This window comes from Echeneis naucrates, chromosome 24, assembly GCF_900963305.1.
Source record: "Echeneis naucrates chromosome 24, fEcheNa1.1, whole genome shotgun sequence".
Lineage (NCBI taxonomy): Eukaryota > Metazoa > Chordata > Actinopteri > Carangiformes > Echeneidae > Echeneis > Echeneis naucrates.
The window spans coordinates 9,258,033-9,279,829 of NC_042534.1; the positions used below are offsets into that span (position 1 = coordinate 9,258,033).

Genomic DNA, 21,797 nt, shown 5'->3' on the forward strand with positions numbered 1-21,797 from the left:
AAGTATAGCAGCCGCCCAGCTCCGAGGCTCTGAGCTGTGAGAGCTCGTCGTGTTCACCCACCCACACACACAAGCTAAAACACACAATCACACACACACACATTCTTGGTCTCTCTCTGTCTCTCTCGCTCACTCACATACACACACACACACAGTTGCATCCTGCTCATGGTCGTTGGCCTGCCCTCCTCTGCTGCTGCTCCTGCTCTAGTCCCAAAATATGAAGAGGCCCAAGCAGCAGACGGGGCCGCTGAGCTTCCTGAACTTCTTCAGCAGAAAACCCAAATCGGAGCCGAAGCCCGAAAGACCCTTGGAAGCCTGGCCCAAAGAGGAGGTGGCCATCACCCTGACCCCCAGCGAGCATCCAGAGCAGGTGAGGATGTGTCTCCCAACACCGGCAGTCAAAGTGTGTGAAGTAAAGTCTTCTTTTTTTACCTTTAGTCACTGTTGTTCATTTTCAGAGGTGATTTGTATGAATTTGGGATGTTTTGGTGCTGTGAAATGTCTGAATCTCAAAGCACTGTGTAAGACAGGAAAAGCTGCAAGGAGGCTGCAAATCATTAACTGCGTGTATTACCTTCTGCTGCCTCTCTCTCCCTCACTGCCATTGTCAGTATCCATTAGAGTTTATTTGATTAACTTGTAATTTGTAGAAATTATGTTGCCAAGAAACCAAGTGACCAAAGCGAATAAGTAGCCACCTACAGTAAATCCACCTCAACAAATTTTCAGTAAGAAGCTGAGAATGCTTTATTTATTAACTTTAACTCCAATGTAAAACACGATTAGAGAACACCAGCAGTTAATTCTTACAAGTCTGCTGTCTCTCACCCCGTGTTGGATGGACTTGAATGTATTTGGTTAATCAGCAGCTGTGTAATTGTTTACAGGGCCTCAGCCTCACAGCAGAAGAGGCTGGAGAATCCCGGGTTTCTGGAGCAGAAAGAGGAGAAGGAGGCGGTCCACCGGCAGGGGCTGAGGTGGGCGAGGATGGTGCCGCCACAGCTGAATGTGTGGGCGGGGTCAGCAGTGGCTCCACTGGTGTCCTGTCCCTCTCCTCCTCCAGCCAGGACCAGCTATTGGACGAACACCTGGAGGAGTGCCCGCTGTGCCTGCTCAGTCAACCGCGTTGCCACTTCCCACGACTCACCTCCTGCTCCCACCGGGCATGCTCTGACTGCCTTCGCCAGTACCTACGCATTGAGATATCAGAGAGCCGGGTGGGCATCGCCTGCCCTCAGTGCCCCGAGACGCTGGCTCCGCTGGACGTCCGCGCCATCCTTGATGACAGTGCACTGCTGGAGCGATTCGAGGAGTACCAGTTGAGACGCTTTCTAGCTGCCGATCCAGATACACGCTGGTGCCCGGCACCTGACTGCAGGTGAGCTTACAGTGTATCACTGCCCTGCAAACCAAAAGTTTAAAGAACAAGTTCGTAATGAACTGACGGTGCAGAAAGATCATTAAATGATGAAGTACATGGGACATAACAAATAAGAAATATTGAATTCTCAGTCACAAGCTATTCAGTGCAAGTCTGCATTCAATTCAATTTCAATTTGCATTCAAGCTGTTAAATTTTGAAAATTTTGATGCACACAACACACAAACACACAAGAATGAAAGGATGGTCTAGATGATAAGGCAAACTTCTTTCTCTTTGTAATTACACCTTTTCAAAATCTCTCTGAACCTACTGAGTCTAAATGGACTCCATCTGGTAACACAAATTTCATGTAACATAAAGAGTAAAAAAAAAAAACAACTTCATTGGTTTTATGATAATAACACTTCAAAAACAATCACCTGTTATGGGTCTGGCATTTCTTTGCCCACTGTGCTGTGTTCCTACTCCCTAAGGACATTTGGCCGAAAGGTGGATTACCTCATCTTGCATTGAGATTTTTAGCAACACTGTGATTTCATTGCCAAATTGATCTACGATATCATCATAAATCACAGAGGCAGAAATCAGTCAGTTTCAAAACAGGAGACCACGATTTAAGGCAGCCACACGACATATTTTGAGTTACTTCACTTCCTTTCTGCTGTTGTTTACAACATGCACACAGGTCCGCTGCTCACCTTCATGTTCATGGATAGGTAACAGGATAGGGCTGCTGATGGGAAATCATGATCTGTGTGTGTTTGTGTGTATGTATGTGTGTGTTCAGTGGGTATTTGTGGTCAAGAGCACGTATACACCATTGTTAAGGACTTAGTGGTAGACTGTCTGTCTCCACAAATGTCAGTGCTCACAGTCCAGTCATGATGAATGAGTGGAGCAGAAATCAATACGCCAATAAGTCTGATGCTGTGGTGAATTAAATATAAGAAAGAGAACCAAGAGTTTGGGTTTGAAAAGTATATTTAAAAAAAAAAAAAAAGCAAAGCTTGTATTTTTAAGTGAAATGGATCTTACAGTGGTTTTTAAAATTGGAAATGAACACTAACTGCCGAGCTTACAGTAGGAGGTGCTGACCCATTATGAAAAGTCCTCTTTTAGAGTTATGGTGTTTTCCCATGTTTCAAACATACAGGCATTCCTGGAAGTCTTAGTGACAGAAGCTTAGCAGGAGATTATCTTGAGAGAGTGTGGAAAAACATCTTGCACTCTGTGTGTCCATGCATGTGAATCTATGGGAACATATTTCTAATCCAGTGTCACATAACGGCAGCCCCTAACAAAATGATGTTGGCTCCATAACCGAACTAACATTAATTTTGATCTGGACATCTGTCAAGCCCTATGAATTTTCTCATTTTGACATAAAAAGTGTATTTACGTCACAGTTTCCCATCTCAGTGCAATGCAGCTATTATTGATGACCGGCAAACAAGTTTAAATAATTTTCCTCCTGGTAAGGCGGCTGATTTTTAGAGATATTTTCAGAGTTGGTCTCAGACATCTCTCCCTCTTCCTGTTTTTTGTTGTCACACTGTTGTTGCATTTTTTTTTTTTGGCTTTATCACCAACAAATGTCAATCAGTGGAAAAGCCTGAAGCCACTGGCAGGAATGCCTGTGCATCTCTTTGCTTGATATAAATAGATGTATATAAATAAAGCAGCCATTTGACTTTGAGAACATTTGCTCCTAATCTACAGTAAGACGTAGTTAAAATGCCACAGGACCCCTTTAATGCCCCCCTCATTTAAATAAAGGCTTACCTTTACGTTACTGGTTTGCAGAATGATGCAGAATGATGGATGTGCAGAGTTTGGAATTAGAGGAAAGGCTCTTGTCATGTTCACCTGCCGAACATAAAAAAGTTAGTGGAAAGCTGAAAGTTGTGCTCAATTAAAATCTGGCCTGCAAGCTAAATACGCAAGTTTATACTTTAAGAATGGACTTCTTAGTGAAGTAGGAGACATTGTCTGTCCGGCCATAGACAGTTTATACAATGATTCACAAATTGAGGGAGTCTGGAACAGGAATAGATTTAATTCTGCGGATTTAAATTAATGATATATCCATATATAAGCATGCACAATACTTTGTAAAAGGATTTGCTAAAACTTTGATCTATCCATAAGATATAGATAGCAAGAAATAAATGTGCAGCACTGCCTGTCAAGTGAGATTAGCAGTCAGCAGTCTGTGGCATTTCTAGTGTTGTGCTGTCAAAATGTCCTTAAGCATCTTTGTGCAATGCCAATTATTGCGAGTTTCTTTGATAAAAATATTCACTGGTACCTGGAAATGTTTCTATGCATGAGCAAGTACTTGACTTGAGAATCAAGCAGAGTTCAAATCGAGGTTGACACTTCAGTGGAATCCAGTCAGCAGTCTAATTATCATTGCATATATACTGTATGTGTGTGTGAGTGAGTGTTTGTGTGTGTGCGGTCTTCATGCTGCCTTTCACATAAACCTGAAAGCCGCACGAGGCTGGAATTGCCAAAGGAAAAACCTGTGGAGGAGCTTTTGAAATAATTCGCAGCAGAGCAATATTTGCTTGGATCTTAGAGTTCAGTGACTCATTCATAGTTGCTTTAGCTCGAGTTTGATTGTTCCTCACACGGTTTTATGAATATTGAAATGCATGCTTATCTCTTCTCTGAGGAGTGAAACAAGCACCAACCTCCTTTTTGTCATCCTAATGAGTGCTCAAGATCTGAGAGTGGAATTATTTCTGGTCCAGGTGTTGTACTCTAGAAACAAGTCCCTCTGATAGTTGCATCGCTGTTTGAAGACAATGATGAAAAATGCATTCTACATCAACAGGCTGAACAGGAAGACAATGCAAAGAGAAGAACAGATAAAAAAAAAAAATAATAATATATATTTTTTTTTTGTAGTCAGAAAAAACAAATCAATGACATTCAAATGAAACTGAATGCTGAACATCTACCATGTTGAGCATGATAACAGGGTGGAAAAACAAGAAATGTCCCCCCGCCCATACAATCAGTTATTGTACCTATCATTTACTCTCCCCCCTCTTTTAGCTATGCTGTGATAGCTTACGGATGTGCGGAGTGTCCCAAGCTGAGCTGTGGTCGTGAGGGATGTGACACAGAGTTCTGCTACCACTGTCGGCAGCTGTGGCACCCCAACCAGACGTGTGACCAAGCTCGGCGCCAACGAGCCCGTCACACCTCAGGCGGCAACGATGCCTCCACGCTGTACGTCTTCAATGAAGAACCTGGAGGAGGTGAGTGACAAAGCGCACGTTTCCCTTTGTCTCCGGTATTATTTTGCAATGGGAACAGTGGCAATGAAACCCACCCAGCAGCACTCTGAGGCTCTCCATGTACATAAATCAATATTGCAGAATTTGTGGTGAGCCAGTTGTCCTGTGTTGAATCTCTGGTAGATGCGGAGGAGATCAAAGCGTGCCCTCGCTGTGGTGCCTACATCATGAAGACCAATGATGGCAGCTGTAACCGGATGAACTGCACAGTGTGTGCCTGTCAGTTCTGCTGGCTGTGTATGCAGGAGATCACCGACGTGCACTACCTCAGGTGTCCTGCTCTCACACAGCTCCTCAACAAACGTGAAAAAGTTTGACAACAAAATTTGGCAATTATTAAATCATTTAAGTTAGACCAAGTGATTAAAGAGAGGCAGCAGTGTGTGATCATACTCTCAAAAAAAGCATGAGGTAAAAAAAAAAATAAATGAATAAATAAAAAAAAACTTTATCATTTGAAAGATATCTCAAGCCATCAGACATCCCAAAGGACTAAAATTCAAAAACTATGTTCACTAAAAATAAGATGCATGGGTTCACACCACAATTGCACCTGAAGGTGTGCAAGTAATTCCCAACTGGAAATAAAAAGTGGCCAAGTCAGCAAATCACATACTGGATGTCATTGTTAAGTGGCTGCACCACTTTAAACTGTATGTCTGAGCTTCCATTGACTTTTCCACCTCTGGACTGTATGCATCAGCTCTGTCTGCCACCATATTCCCAAAGCAGCAGAATATGTAATTTAAGATACAAGACTAGCTAGAAGCTGATCAGGTAAATCTTTCTGGGTTTTGTCACTTCATCCCCTGATACCCCCCCCCCTCTCTCTTTTACCATACCATACCACAACCATAATATCTCTCTGTAATTCCCCTATTTGGATTTCTAAACTCTGGAGTTTTAGAATCCCAAAGTGACATTAGGTGCACAGATGAGCGATTTGAGAGACAGCAATGCCCTGCGGTGCTATTTGTGCTCCTTACATTGTCACGGCAGTTTCTACAAGCTAGTTGCTGCTTGATTAGACCAAACAGCATTAGTCAGTGTTGACAGGTAAAATTACACCCCAACATCAAAGCCTGACGCTCGATTTAAGTAGCACTAAAAGCGACATTCATTATTCCATAAAGTCAGGTAAGGTGACAAAATATGTTGTAAGAGAAGAGAGGGACGAAATGAAATGAGATGAGAAACCTTTGGGAAATTTGTGTCATGAACCACTTCCTTACTTGGCGAATAAAATACAGATCTAGTGGTGTTAATGGTGTTGGGTGAATATTGAACAGCAACACCAAAGTCATGAAATTTTCTCGTCAAGGGAGCTTGGAGATCTCTTGTAAATGTCTCTTGAATCCATCCAGTAGTTGTGAACATATTCCACTGTCAACCTCGCAGTGGTGCTCAAGGAAAGGTCGAGGGATCAAGTCGTTAGAATTCATCCCCTTGAAAAAATGGCAATCCATTCATTAGTAGTTCAGGCCTGCATGATAGTATCTCTTAACGCTTTGGATGTCTTCCCCATCATGTCTCAGTCCCTCAGGATGCACATTCTGGGGGAAGAAGCCATGGTCGCAAACCCGCAAGGTACTGTGGCAGGTGGGCATGTTGCTCGGAGCACCGGTGGTCATCTCCCTTATAGCGGGCATCGCCATTCCTGTCATCATTGTGGGCATACCAATCTACATGGGCCGAAAGGTATGAAACATACAGTGAACTCACTGATTTCAACAGATCCACATACTGTAGTTTTACATTAAAGTACATCTAAATTATGCCAGATCTTCACATGGCTGTCTTAGTAAACAAATCTGTTCAAAGGATTTCAGCTTTTGAACGATGTGTACATGTTTGCCTAACTCAAAACCTGTTCATTTGCATGTAATCAACAGATGCGAAATCGCTTCTGAAAAGGTCATCATTCACAACCTGCAGGTCAGGTAGATTGTAAACACCTAATGGCAAGTAAATTGCAACTGAACTGTCATTAGGTGTGAAAGTATCTGCCTGCCTTTGTGTAAACACACCGCGTGGGCCAGGTTTTCCTCCCGCGCATGCCGGGATGCCTTCATCAGTAGCTATGAATAAGTGAACAAGGTCTAATTGGTTACAGAGAAAGAGAACAACAACGGGGAACAAATTCATTTTCCAGTGTATTATTAATATTTCATTTAATACTTCCCAGGTTCATGGCCGCTGCAAGAAAAACAGTATCTCAGGAAGCAAGCACTACTTGACTGTGGCAAGTGGAGTGATGATGTCAGTCTTTGTGTCGCCGGTTATAGCAGCTGTTACTGTGGGTAAGGAGAAACGGACAACATGGCTACCTTCAGGCCTGCACAGAGAGAGAAGTAATCTAACTGTAAAATGGCATTATTGTGCACAAAAAAAATTAGAAATTACTAACAGTAACATAATAATATAGTCTCTTATGCTTGACACCCAAGAAACCTTATATGTGAATATTTAAATGTTTGGGTTTTTTTTTTTTTTTTATTAAACTGTATTTTTTTCATATTATCCCCAAACAAAAGCTAATTAAAACCGAAGATGAAAGTCTGGAGTACTCCCTTCCATGACAACGAGTAAAGACTATGGGAATAAGAATAGTGAGAAAGCATCAGTTTCTTATTTTGTGAAATGTGCTTTTCCACCGTTTTTCACTCACTCCCCTCTCACATCTGCTCATCACTATAGTCAGCTAACGTGGCTTTGTGCGAAGAATGGCTCATAGACAATCAGATCTCCCAACATGTTAGACTGCTCCTTAAGTGAATCGAGTTACACACATCTGAAGATATGACCCACCCTGATTTGTCACAAGCTATTAGTGCTCAGCTCCTCAGCTGTTGCTACAGCCGCACGAATCCTCACAAACTAGGTGTCTGTATGCAAACATGCCGCTTGATTTGATTACCACGTTTAAACGGTGCAAAGTAGCGTTTTGATGACTCATTCTCCTTCCTACTATAGGTAACATTTGTGGCTGTGAGAAAAATCCTCAAAGCTGTATCAGTTTCTCAGCTTCCCTCTGCAGCGTCACAACCATCATTGTACCGCACGCCGAAGAGCCCTCCCCTGGCACACACACGCTAACAAACATTACGCTGCGCTCGTCATCGTCTTCCACCCCGGTGCATCCCTCACTGCTGTCTCCACACCCCCTCAGTTTCATTTTTCTCTCCAGCTTCCCTTTCTCTCAGCCGTATGTTTTCCTTGTATCTCCTCTATCTCTGATATTTCAGTTACAGCTCCCTGTCTTGGTTCACTCAGTTTCACACAAGCATGCATACAGACACTCCCTCTCTCTCTCTCTCTCTCTCTCAGTGAAAACAGTTTGGTTGGCAGACTCATCCTCTTGCCCTGGTTTCACCCTGTTGCTGAGTCAATGGCGTCCCAGTGTTTCCCGCTGTGTTAATGATGTCCCTTTGTTTGGCTGGCACTGTGCTTTGTGCTCCCAAATTCCTAACTCAATCACAGGTTGCATAATCGCGCAACATAGGCAGCCTGCTGCTCATCAAGCCCTGAGGTTTGTTTAAAGTACCTCTGTGACGGTTATGAAGGAGAGTGAGAAAAACGCAAAGTTCAAAAATGCTAGTTGACTTTGCTACACAGGGTAGCTGTCTCTGTATTGTTCTTATATTTACCCAACAGAAATAAATACCTGTATTATCCCATGTGTGCCGTTACCATGAACACATCACTTAGTGAATTATTGCATTACATTGGATAATTGTACCCTGCCAATGCACAAACTGTGTAAAGAACTTAATTTAAGGAAGCTTCAACAAGCGAGCTTTGAGGGTCAGCTGCCGATCTGCCATGCATTCACAACCTATGCTGTCAGAAAATGAAAACAGGCCAAACAAGACAAAGATGAATCACATCATTATTAATTTTCACTGGCGGCTTCACCAAGGCAGGAACACCACACAGAAAAACATAGAGGTCGTGATGAACCAAGGTTCAACAAAACTGAAGAAGATAAAATTATTTGACAGAAAACCGATTCCAATGTTTTTAATACAAATACATAAAAAAGATGAAAATGTTAGTGACAAAATTTTATTACAATAGATTTAAAAGTTTACAAGGAAATGGGTACTCGGCTTGACATACTTTTGGAACATGAAGAAGACGTAGTTTCTTGGAGTATAAGCAGCAGAACCCTTTTTAATTTGAAACAATCATATTGCATAAATAAGGAGGCTATAATTCATAAATATACATTGTCCTGGAAATTTCAGTCCATTCTACCGTAAAGCAAGAGAGACTTCTCTGCTGCTCATTTTGGGTTATTGTGATGACAACATGATGAAAATGTTGAAAGGTGCACTCTGCCAGTTAAAAATCCCATAAAACCTCAAATTCACAGAGATGAAAATGTATGCATGAGGGTAATTACTATTCCGAGAAAATGATTGAAGTAGCATTGCACAGCTTGAACGTAAAGACTACAATTTCAACTGAAAGCTCTGTTACTTACTTGGGGAATGGATTTTGAATGACAAGGAGATTTATCATTGAAGGGTTTTGGTGTATTATATGAATAACAGGCTCCCATGTTTTCTGAGGTGGACCCAAACTGAGAAGAAATGAAAGTCAGGCTCATTTGGCCTCAACCAAACCAAATAAAAAAAAAAAAAAAAGGTTCCTCTCGCAGACGATGCCCCAAAATTTAATGTTAAATCACAACAGTGGTCCTTTTATAGCCTGACAAAAACTCTAGACAAATGGTTCTAATATAAATAATGCATTTGGTTTCTCATACTTTTCTGTTTTCCTGCAGGTGTGGGTGTACCGCTAATGCTGACTTATGTCTACGGGGTCGTCCCCATGTCCCTCTGTAGGAACGGTTGGTGTCGACCGCAGAGTGAGCCCCCTGAAACACATAAAATCCAACTGGAGGACTTAGCCAGCTGTGAGTCTAGCAACTATAAGGGTTAGGTTAAGGATATTGTAGAGTCAAATGATTTGCATCAGTGCTGACTTCTGATTTTTTTTTTTTTTTTTCTCCAAAGCACAGCCTAATCTGATAAAGTTTCAACTTCTCTTATAGATCTTCTATTCTCTCATGTAGTCAGTGACCACTGGACGGGTCAGAACAACCCAACGCTCAGTGACACCAGTGTCCAGGAAGTTAGAGTCAGTGTACAGGAAGTGGGCGTCCTCCCAAGTACGAGCACCACACCCCCAGATATAGATAGCTCTTTGGGATTGGATGAAACCACAAAACGCCACGAATATACGCAGCAGGACAGCCCATCTGACTGTGAAGTGGTTATTGTGCCTGACAGCAAGCCTGATGACACACAATCGCCTCCTCTAAGGTAAATGTTGATTCTGGATTTCCTCTCTATGCAAAATCTATATTTAACCAACTTGTCTTCCTCATACGATGATTTTCAGTTTTTAACTCACTTTAATTATAACTGAATCTTTTAAGCATTAAATTGATACTTCTATGTCTACGTCTGCTGTCACTGCAGGGAGGGAACGAATATTGAGGTTCGTGTGGAAATTGAAACCCATCCCAGAGGCGCCCGCCAGTCCAGCCTAAGTAGCATCCTGTCTAGCCGAAGCTTGTCAGCTGAGTCCCTGGGACAGACGCAGTCCCAGTCCCAAGACTACATGTGTGCCTCACAAGTGGAAGGAAGGCGAGAAGGGGGAGAAGGAAAAGAAGAGGAGCAGGAGGGAAGAGAGGAACCAGGAGCAGACGCAGTAGGAGGAGATGAAGGGACGCCAGTCTTTGAAATAGATGATGTATGAGGTTCTCCAATGCAGGCTTTGTACTTGGTTGAAGATTTCGTCAGGTTTTATGGAAATAAACAAAGTCCATGATCTGACATGTTAACGCAAATCGTTGGCCAAGGCCACCTCCTGCTTCCAAGACGGGCCTTCCCACCAGATGCCTTCTAGCTCCAGCCTCTAAGGAAGACGCCGGTTTAGAGAGAGCAAGGAAAAAGATGCAAGTGTGTGTGTGTGTGTGTGGGTGACTGGGTGACTGGGTGGGTGGGTGGGTGGGTGGGGGTATGGGTGAGCCAAATAGCATGAGACTATGACATAAAAACTCAAGGGGTATGAGCTGTAAAGCAGATAGGATAGCACCTATCTGTGAAGCTAAAACAGAAGGGGCTGGGAGCATGTTAGCCAAATAGTTCAGTCTATTTTTTTTTCCTCTGTGATCCATCCTGGATAGAGACTACTTTATTCGCCCTCTATTATAAATCAGTTTCATCGATGCCCTCTCTTCGTCTGGCTGTACTCTTATACGTCCTTCGGTGACCTCAACCCCCCCTCCTAAAGAAATAAAGAAACCCTCGCAAGCATGAGTTGTTACAGCTGAGACAAGACATGACAAATTATGTTTCTAGCCAGAAAGAAAATCTCCATAATCTTAAGATGATAGATTTCACAACCAAATCAGGCAAAGTCAAACAGATAATGCATGCTGCACTGTTAAATTCGTTTTATTTCTTCAGATTGAAGTCCAGCACGACTCCTGTTAACTGTTGTTCTCGACTGGATTTGAAGACACTCTGTGACATTGTGGCAAAGATGGTTTGAATTAAAAGAAGGGATTATAAATACCATGAATTATGACTATTAATCATAGATCCACAGTCTTCCCTGGATGCAAAGAAGGGACAGTGTCACTTTTGCAATGTTGTATTGCAGGCCCCCGGAGAGGTTTTTTCCTCCTCAACCAGCGAGGGAGACATTGCTTTAGTTTGTAAAATTGCTCATTCTAATGCAGATACTTTCTTGCAACACCGCACTCCGAAGAGTCTCAACTTTAAAAATAGCTGCATGATTATACCGTATCCAGAATAACCCATATATGCAGATACAAGACTTCCATGTTCACACATACACACAGTCACACACTTGTGCCCACATGCACAGCAAGTCAGTGTAGCTGCATTGCTGAGAACATAATATAATCTCAAGACCCTCTCAATTGATCACAGAGCACCAAAACGACAACAGCAGCAGCATGCCACCTCAGGCTAAACTTTAATAACCCCTTCTAGATGATTTATGAGAAATACATGACTTTACATGCACTGCTTTGCTTCCTGAGTGTGAAATACTTGCGAGAGATGGACTCAATACATAACATGATGACCTGTGCTGGGTTGTGGAGAGAAATTAAATAAAGATTTCACCATGACAGACAAAAATACAGTGCATGTTTTGTGTGTGTTGGTGTCGGACAGTTGCCACTTTACTGAAATCATACATGTGCTCAGTCACAGTCAAAGCTGAACTGGTGCTCAGCTGGTCAGCTGAAAGACTTCCATCTTCCTTCTGCCATTTAATATTTTGCTCTTGGAGGGATAAAATAATCCATAATTTCATGAGAAAAGAAGAAAGGACAGAGTTTGCCATGTTGCTGTGTGTGTTTTCTGGTTTTTCAGATCTCTCACACCAGCCCACGCAGATATCCTGACCACAGGCTGAGGAACACTAACTTCTGCCAGACAATCCATAATTGATTTATCTGATCAGAATATAAAAAAACAACAACTAATTGCTCATTCAGAGGAATCTTACGATATGCTCAAAATTGACTTTCTGCAGCAGGGGCAGCTGGGGTCGCAATGTGATTGCAATAGCCAGTTATTATCGATAGAGGGCGCCATCATGCAAAGAATCAAACATTTATGTATTAGTTTGGAACCTTAACAACAGCAATGATAATAATAATAACAATATTAAACAATAACGTGCTGTTTTTGGGGAAAGCAGGAAAGAAATTTGAAGGAGGTTTCAGGGATGATAGCAGTAATGGATCCACCACAGGCTGATGAAGCGGAGGAAAAAGCTCATCAGTCAGTCCTCTGACGCTGCTCCGTCCGGCTGGAGCACTTTGGAGGAAGCTCCACAGCCCGGCAAGGTTAGCAGGACACGCCCTTAAGTTTGGGAGCGGTGCAGTGGGTGCATGTGGGTGCATGTGGGTGCCCCCTCCCCCGCTCAGCTGCTCCCAGCGCCGTCAGCGGAGCCAGTGTGCGGCTGCTAACTTCAACCTGCCGGATCTCTCCGCCTTTTCTCTCTATCCTGGGTTTGTTTGTTTGTTTGTTTGTTTTGGTGCATCCACCGTCGAGCTCGGTCCTGCCGTGTTTTGCTTCCTGTAGCTCGGGGGGAGGGAGGGGGGGGGGGACGGGGGACGGGGGGCGGTGGGGGCCGGTCCACCTGCCGGAGAGCAGACACACCTCGGGATGGACGCCCTGAAATCTGCCGGCAGAGCGATCATCAAGAGCCCCGGAGTTCCGCGACACACATGGGGAACTTCCAAGCACGAAAGTGAGTGATGTTGACGTTTGTTCCGGGGTTGTGAATATTTCTGATGATGAAGGTGAGGACACGATCCACCGCACGACGGTGGAGCCTCCGGCCGCCGCCGATCTGAGGTGTTTTGTTTGTCTTGTTGCCAACAGCTGATGCACTGTGGCGTCCAAAGCTGCCCCCATTGTGTTCTGCACTCTCAGTCGCAATGTTACTTCCTCATAATAATCGTCCGACTACCAGCTGAAGTCCAACTGAACAATTAACCCGCAGCTTCAATTAAAACTGAAAGTCTGAAAGTTCGGTCGATTAATCGAGTAATCGCTTCATCGATCAAAAAGGCCAGATAGAACCTAAGGTTGTTATGGTTTAGTTTTTTCTGACCTACATGTACTTTTTAGTGGCACCAAACAGGACATCATAAATAATCGATTGATTCATCAGTGAAATCATATATGCATTTATTGCTAATGAAAATATATATGTATGAATTGAAGCCCTGTTTTCTACCATGCTAAAATCTCACCATAGAAATAAGCCTAAGCTGGATCATTTTGTTTTGTATCTGCACTGAATACCTAATGGGATGAAACTGGGAAGTTAGTATAGTTATTTTTCTCGAGGCTTGTCTCTTGATGTTCAGAACTACTGAGTTATTTCCCACTGTGACGGGAGTCATTAAAAAGCAGTGCAAGATAGTCCATACTTTTATTAGAGTAAACTTCAAAACAAATGAGATAACATCCTGTGATATTTCGTACTGAACATGCGAGGCTGCCCCGGAGTATTACAGTGTGAAGACCAGGAGGATGCCGATGCTGAGCGAAGGGGTCAGAGCAGCAAACCTTGTCACACCATCAGTGTCAGGCAGAGAGCGAGGGGGTTGCTCTGCAGCCTGCAGCTCCATTGTCGCACTGATGTGTGAAGTGCTGTCTTGAACACTCCCTCCTTGCAGCTACATCGCCTCCTGACTGCCATAAACGCCGGCATGCTGCTTTTGCCTCATCCCGAATCCCTGCTTAGCGAATAATCAGCGGGGCCTGCCAGCTTTCATTAAACATGACTGATTCATTTCACAGCCGGGTTAGATGTGCTTGGTTTGTTCACACTCTCAAGGAGATGTTCCACATAAATGATTGAATATTGAGTATTGAGTGCAAGTCTGTGGGATTTTGAAGTTTTCTCATTGGATTAGGGCTTTGATGACTCTTTCTGATGCGTTTAGTTTCTCAATTTGAGCACAAGATGTCAATGCTAAGTGACAGCTTGTCCTGAGTGGTTTACAGCCGTGGTTTGTGATGGATGCTGCTCTCAAACTCTTGATGTTGGTTTATCCGCAAATGCTGATGGATGGGCATTGCTACAATTTCTCCCAGCGCCGCCATCATTACCATTTCTCCACCATTTCCATGGTGACTTTGTGCTGGCAAAAGCTGACAAGCAAGCCGCCGGCATGTTATCTGTCACATTGTTAGCAAGAGCTTCTGCATTGTGCTATTTCTTCCCTTATTGTTGTTCGTGTCAGGAGGAAAAGGCAGAATGATATAGTCAGAGCTGATTCCAGCTTTATTTTAGTGGCTGATGACAGAAGCAGTTTGTGTCTGAGTGCCACCAGAGGAATCAGGCTGGGAAAATGTGCACACAGCAGTCAGACAGCACAGACAGAGAGGGTTACTGCCGATGTCCAGAAGCTACTTAGCAGGCAATTTGGAAAGAGGACAGCATCCTCATGCCAGCATGCGGTGAAGTGTCAAAGACGGCTGTTGGAATGCAAATAAGGCAACATTGCATCTGTTTGGCACATTCTGACAACTTAGGTGTAATTAGAGTTAGAATAAGAGTAGTGAATTACTTGTGTTTGGTCTGTTGGCTGGAAAAAAGATTGCATTCAAAAAGTGGATATAAAGCCGCTTTAGTTTATGACAATTATTAGCATTATATATGTATGTATTGCTATGCTTGCTATGTCGTTTGATATTGAGATTGTGAAAGACTCTGATATGATGGAAAATCAAGTCTGAACTGAATGGATGGATGTAAAGGATACAACAGCGTCGGGTAACATGCATAGTGATAAAATGTTTGTCTATTAGTCCACTGCCACATTATCACATCTTATGCCCAAGCAAAGACAAAGGGGTAATAATAAGCAGGGAAACATGAGCCAAAGTTGTCTATGCAGCTATTCTCGCTATGTGGAGCGGGAATAACAAGCAATTAAGTAATGATTTGTCTAATGCAGCAACTTTGCCCTGATTTTTTATTTGTTTATTTATTTTTTTGTTCTGGGAAGCAGCTCAGGTGTATTTATGGGTATCCAGCAAGATGTCTTGCATATTCCATGCAAGCAAATAAATATTTAATGAGCCCCATTTTAAAGAGTGACTCTATGCTTGGGGACTGTTGGACATTATGAAAAAGGAACAAAATGCGCTATCTGATATTTATCAAGGGTAAAGTAAGCACTGAATGGAACTGCTGAAGCATCTTGTGCGAGATTACACTTTCCTGCAGTGTCACTGCTCTCTCTTGCACACCAGGTGGCTAACAATGCGGCTCTTTTCATGAAGCTTGTGTGAACTGAATAAAAGCTGTAGCAAACATTTATTTAATGGTCGCCCATGTCTAAATAACCAAACGCAGTAGACAAAGCCTTTTTTGTATTTAATGACTGAAAACGATTTAAGAACAATCTGGGATTTTTTTTTATTTATTGATTTCCCCCCCCTCCTCCCCCAGAGATCTGCTGTAGATGCACACAGCTTTGTCTGTGATGGCCTCAGATTTCTTTGTGAAATTCATTGCCACTAAACCTTGACTCTTTCAAATGCAACATAAGTGTTTTGAATCGTGTAGTCAGCATGATAAATTGAGATAAAGAAGTTAAATAAAGTAATAGCAGCCATTTTAAGAGGCATTTGTTTTCCAAAGTAAAATGGGCATTTTCTTGATGCTGACTGCAGTCGGTCTTCAGTTCTTTAGCCAGCAGAAAACTGACACGCACAGCATTTCCCCATCACCTCCCGTGGCTGTCCGTTGTCATCTGCTGAGGTCAAAGCCCCGGGCAGGACGGAAGAGGACGCAGCATGTGCCTGCAGAACAAGCCATCTCTTTGCATCACATCACACGGAGGCAGTATCCAACTCTCTGTACCTCAGAAGTCCCACACACTTGCCCTTGGCAGCAAGGACGTCCGTGCTGTACAGTTTGCATCAATTTAAAATGGTGCAGCTTTGGGACTCACCGAGTTTTACCCAGTGGGATGTTTGGTGTCGGATTTTCTTTGTACTTTCTGTGACTGATATGTTTAGTATATTCTTCTGTACATCTGTGTGGTGAATATAAAAAAAAAAAAAGAACTAAAAATAACAAGCTTCATTCAGTCCATGAATAGGATTGATCCAGCTTTATTCAGCAGGACGGCTTGAACAGTGACAGGAAATGGAGAGAGAGTCGGGAATGATGTGCAGCAAACGACGCAGGCTGAAACTGAACCAGTGTCGCCGATGGGGACCTTGTAGCTTCCCATTTATGGAGAACGCAGATTACTCACGATTCCACTGGCACCCGATATTCTCAAGTTTTCCTGTTTTTGAGGAGAAAACTGTGCAGTTTGCATGGCTGTACGCTGCCGGCCAGAGAAGCCTGGTGTGAAATTAGTAGACTCTACAGTCATTAGGTTTGACTAGCTGGGAACTCTGTGAGTGAAAACAGCCTGATCTTCTATTAAAGCTGTCGGCGCTTGACTGAATGACACGCAGAAGGCAGTGGTGTCAGTTAGTTCTGCCCCTCGAGGAGCAATTATCTCTCAGTGGCTCATTAAGGCCGGAGTACCAAGGACCCACCAGTGAGGAAGAGGAGGGAGAGCAGAGGGAATGCTGGGAATGTAAAGGCTAATAATAATGGAGGGATGCTTCACAGGGATGACGATGATGATGATGAGGAGGAGAAGAGAAGAGAGTAGAGGGATTGGTGAGAAAACACAGGATGATGATGTGAGAGGCATTAGTGGATTAGTGTGTGCAGCAGATTACAGGGGGATTCCCTTGCTTTGAATGTGATAAATAAGAGGATAATTGGGGAGTGATGAAGCCTTATGATTTGTATTATGATGCACATTTTGAATGTCATCAGTGCCGCTTTAACAGTGAGTACCAAATCCGATCTGCTGATGTAACACGGGGAGTTTTTTTCCCACTTAGTCTTATTTGTGTCTAACCGTGCTCATTGCTTTGTTTTCATTGGCCCCTGGTTGTAAGATGTGAATTTCTAAACAAATTATGTCATCACCCGAACATAAAATTCAGATGCATCAGCCAGTTGGTTGCAACTTCTCTCTTTTCGGAGGACATCATTACTCAATTATATCTTTGCAAAGAAAACACATCTTTGTTTCTATATTAAAATCACATTGATGTGACCTTTTTAAAAACGAAGTGTCTAAATCATACATCGAACAATTCATGCAACAGCAGCTTCCAACATTTGCAGTGACACTTAAAGAAGGAAACAATTATTGCATCTTGCACTCTCCTGAGTGTAGATTAGACTACACAAACTCGGTGAGAGGTCCACTTAAACCAACGTGCTTTCGGAGTCGAGCTTCAGCATATCAGGTGTTGATTTACACAGCAGACTTCCCTCCTATACATAATTCATCCTCACAGCCTCATCTGTCTCGCCAGTCACACACTGGGGATAGATTAGATGATAAAGTGCAGCTAATGAGTTTTCCTAGAAGATGCTTTGAAGAAACTTACCTGTCTAATGGATTTCTTATTTCAAAGCAGCATCTGCAAAAGTTGTGAAGTATGGCATCAGATTATTGGCTTTAAAATATGAACACCAACCCTGCAGGGTACTTTCAATTGATGACTTAAAGAGAAAGATTGGGATTTGGCCCGTTTGGATTTCTGTAGAAGTCTTTAGAGTAGAGAAGAAACATTAACAAGTCTTAGGTATCAAAAGAAACATTTTCCTCAACTACATTCGCTCACTAGATCGCTTTTGAAAATAGTTTATTTGAATTAGTTCACATTTGTGTGACTCTCACATTCAAATGCAGCTGTACGGATGATAACTGAGAAGATTTTGTGTGACCCTTTCAGCTGCGGTCAGATGGATACTACATGAACCAAATCTACCCCAAGACTCTGATTAGTTGGATTATTGTCAAAAGCACAGCTCCATCAGTGACAGCTCTCCACAGGCTGTATTTTCCTCTGACCTAGCTTTCTGAAAAACTTTTCTGCATTTTCAGTCACAGCCTTCCTCACACACAGTGCCAGTATTTTGTGTCTCTTGAGATTTGACTTTAATTCGGTATTCAATTGGAAATGCTCCTCTTATGATATGCGATTTGTACCCATTTTAGCCTTTGCAGGAGGACTGGAGGAAAGGCTTGGGGAGTTCCACGATATTGTAGAGTGAGATCCGATTCACAGGGTCGCAGTTTTATGCAATTCCAGATTCAATTTGATTCGTGATTGATGTCGACATTACAAATTGTCTATTTAAAATGACCAACAGTTTTAACTCACATCCAGGAAGTAATACGCAGGGCAGTAATGTGTGTTGCTAATGAAACCTGGTGCAGCGCCGGCAGTGTATACCAACAGGCATATACAGTCTGTTCTGTTCACTGAAATGCCTTTGGCCGTCATTGGAGCTGCATTGGCCATGTCTTTGTCTCACATGGTCAGATCTCATTGTGCGGGAAGGCTGCTCATGCAAGACAAACAGTGTTACAGGTTTGTGCACCCAAATGAAACTGTAATAGGCATACTGTGTGAGAGAAGAGCACCCTCTGGATTTCTTCAGTCAATGTTAGATTGGAATTGTGTGTATATTTCTTGACCGATTGTTATGAAACTATTTACAGTCAGTCATGTTTGCCAGAAGATGAATTGTACACACTCTTGTTATCCCCTGACTTTCTCTGCAATGCTGCTGTTGGATTGCCATGACATTTGGTTTGCACATTGATTTCCCTCCCAGGATGAACTGTAATAATATTTCAGCTTTGTGTGTTGTGCCAGCTGGCAAATATCAGCATGCTAACATGATGGTGGACACCAACCCACCAGCGTGACTGTAAATTCTTCCTCATTTTAGTTTGTATTCATTTCCCCATAACAGTCTTTTAGTGAACATTTGTCACAGTAAAGTTTATATTTTGTGTTAAAGAAAATAGTCTGTGTGAATGTATTGCCTGTTTTTCTGAGGCCAAAAATGGAAACAAAGCAGCATTTTTCTTCAGACACAAAGAGTCAGATTATTAATTGGATTAAGGATATTGTCACGACAAACATATTTTAAATCGGGTTTGTTTGAGGTGTTGTAAACAACGCTGCTCAACCTCAAGTGCTTCAACACACTAAGCGCTCTTCTTGTCACGCATGCTGTTTTACGCTGCCGTGCTGCGGTTGCTATGGGTATTTTGAAATTGAATAAAGCCTCATTCTGTTCTTGTCATAGATTTGGGTTTAATCAAAGCTTAGTGGGAGCCCATCTGTTCTTTTTTCCAACACTATCATTTCTGCATTAATGTCTTAAAATCCCAACCGTGCCAAGGAGATTCACTTTAATTTTTCCTTGTGGTTAGCTGAAGATACTTTTAACAGTGACAATTTTATCTTTGCCATAACAATTAGAGGTGTGTGTGTGTCTGTCCGCGTGTGCGTGTGTAAGGTTTGTGCCCAGGGGTTTGAGTCTTTTACAACCAATATCTGATTTTATTGCGAATATGCAGCTTACATTTTCTCTGTAGCTGTAACAATTGGCTTAGATTAGCGTAGATTGAAAACTTTGTATATTAGGCAGAAAACTCCAGCAACTCAGATTCAGCTTTCAAATTCTTCATGACAGCAATGGGATATTTTGTTCCACTATTTCTTAAGCTGTTTTGTGCCTGTAATATCTCAACAGTGGGTTTATTTTCTTCACTGTTGCACTCCACAAATATTGATTTTTATTTATTTATTTATTTTTTTTTACTTTTTATTTTTATTTTTATTATTTAAAGCCTCGGCCTCGTGTTATTAAAAAACGCTCAACATCATATTCTGTATTGATTTTCTTTGTCATACCTTTGAGAGGTCGTGTTATGGCAGGTGTATATATAGAGTAAGATGTAAATGGTTATTGGTGGTATGTTTCTTTAAAAGCTTAAGCTTACTTTTTTTTCATTTTTTATTTTTTATTTTTATGCTTGGCTTCCGACTAAACAATAATGGGGCCGAGTACATCCATCACTCCTACATTGTAACACAGACTAAACACACATGGGATTTCATTTCCATATACACATATACATGTAATCAAGCCAGTTTTAGTCTTCTACTTCCTTACTTTGCAGCTCTGTGCAGTTTCTCTGGAGGGTTTGGCTTCAAGTGTGGTAAGTTATGCAACACAGGGAGAGTGACAGACCCCATCTTGGGAGAGTTGCTTGTTCCTGCCACTGTAGCTACACAGGCAAACATACACACGCACGCCACACAATCCACCTTCCTGTTTTGTGTGAAAAGCAAAGTCCTAACATCCGAGCTTTCCTTCTTTTTGATGTCCATGACAGCTGTCTGTGAAATGGGATATGGTCTCACTCACTCCGGTGAGTCTTTTTTGAGCGTGTTTCCTGCTGTTGTAGTGTTGGGCTGTTTGTGCATTTGTGAGTGAGAGAGGTGGGATTGACTGAAATTCATAGTCCCCTCACTATTTCTGATTCATCATGTTGCAATTTGAGCCAAGGAAATTACTGCTAAAAATAGACTTATGCTGTCAAAGTGAAAATAGAAAACTTTCGTAGTTTGTTGCTGGATGTAAAAAAATAAATAAATAAAAAATGTGTCAGATGTACTATTATGGTTTAAACAAAGTACTGTGGAGGGGATGTCACATAAGGCAGCGTCATCTGTTAATGTTCAAAACAGAGGAGTTAAATATCAGATTAGTTCTTATGACGGACTATGTTCTAATAACGCAGTCGGGTCGAAGTCTAAAGATGGTGCCTGCTGCTCTCCAGTTGTCATTCCACCTTTTTGTTAACATTTTTTGCCTCAAAATATTTCCATCCATTTTAATGTAAAATTATTCTTATCTGCGTATGTCAGACAAGGTCATAAGAAAAGTGCAAATACCTGCTGGGCTGCTAAAATGCTAAGTGCCAGGGGAAGGCCTCTCAGGCAGCAGAACTGATGTGCTGTCTTACTTTTGGAAGTTTTAAGGCCAGTATACTATTTGAGATTAGGGAGTCAGGCAGTGCACAGGCCTGAACAACCACTGCGTCCTCTGTAAGGTGAGAAGATTTTCTTTTTTATCATTACATCCTCCTAATAAGATGCTGTAAGTACAAGATAAAAGGTCAGGCACTAAACCACGGCTTGCTCTTTCTAGCAAAGATGGGATGGGCCCATTGTGATACAGTATCAAGTCTCTGGGAACCTAAAAGGTATAAGTAGGCTTAATAAAAGAGCAATTGTGCTTTTTCTAAAAAAAAAAAAAAAAAGACCAAAATTGAAATTAGATATTTCTAAACTGCTGAGGTGCAGCTCAAGCACTCATGTTTATTTCCTCTTTAATATCTTGATCATACTGAGCAATTGTATCCAGCTGTGTCAGACTAGCATCCATCACTCAAGTGGAAGGGTCAAAAGTGCATTAGAGGGGATTCCTGTAGGGAAGCCCTCGTCTATTAACCGGCCTCAAAGATACACCATTTCGAATGAGATCAGCAGCTCTTGAAGGTGACTTGTTTTGCTCTGGTGTGATAATGGAGGATAAAGCTAATGACTGCTCAGGCAAAGTGATATTTTTGA

General features: G+C 42.2%; 2 protein-coding genes across 2 annotated transcripts in view; both read left to right on the top strand.

Moving 5' to 3' along the window:
* The first annotated feature begins 220 nt into the window (after positions 1-220).
* Positions 221-10,539, top strand: LOC115038081 (E3 ubiquitin-protein ligase RNF19B). The gene is made up of 9 exons (XM_029496908.1): positions 221-373; positions 891-1,381; positions 4,451-4,656; positions 4,819-4,966; positions 6,231-6,393; positions 6,881-6,995; positions 9,485-9,616; positions 9,755-10,025; positions 10,185-10,539. The coding sequence occupies exons 1-9, from the start codon at positions 221-223 to the stop codon at positions 10,462-10,464; spliced, it is 1,959 nt and encodes a 652-aa protein (XP_029352768.1). The 3' UTR covers positions 10,465-10,539.
* Positions 10,540-12,881: 2,342 nt separating this feature from the next.
* Positions 12,882-21,797, top strand: part of LOC115038043 (low density lipoprotein receptor adapter protein 1) — a 31,311-nt gene continuing 22,395 nt past the window's right edge. The window contains exon 1 of the mRNA XM_029496861.1: positions 12,882-13,002. Coding sequence (XP_029352721.1) covers positions 12,918-13,002 — 85 coding nt within the window. The 5' untranslated portion in view covers positions 12,882-12,917. The remainder of the gene's footprint in view (positions 13,003-21,797) is intronic.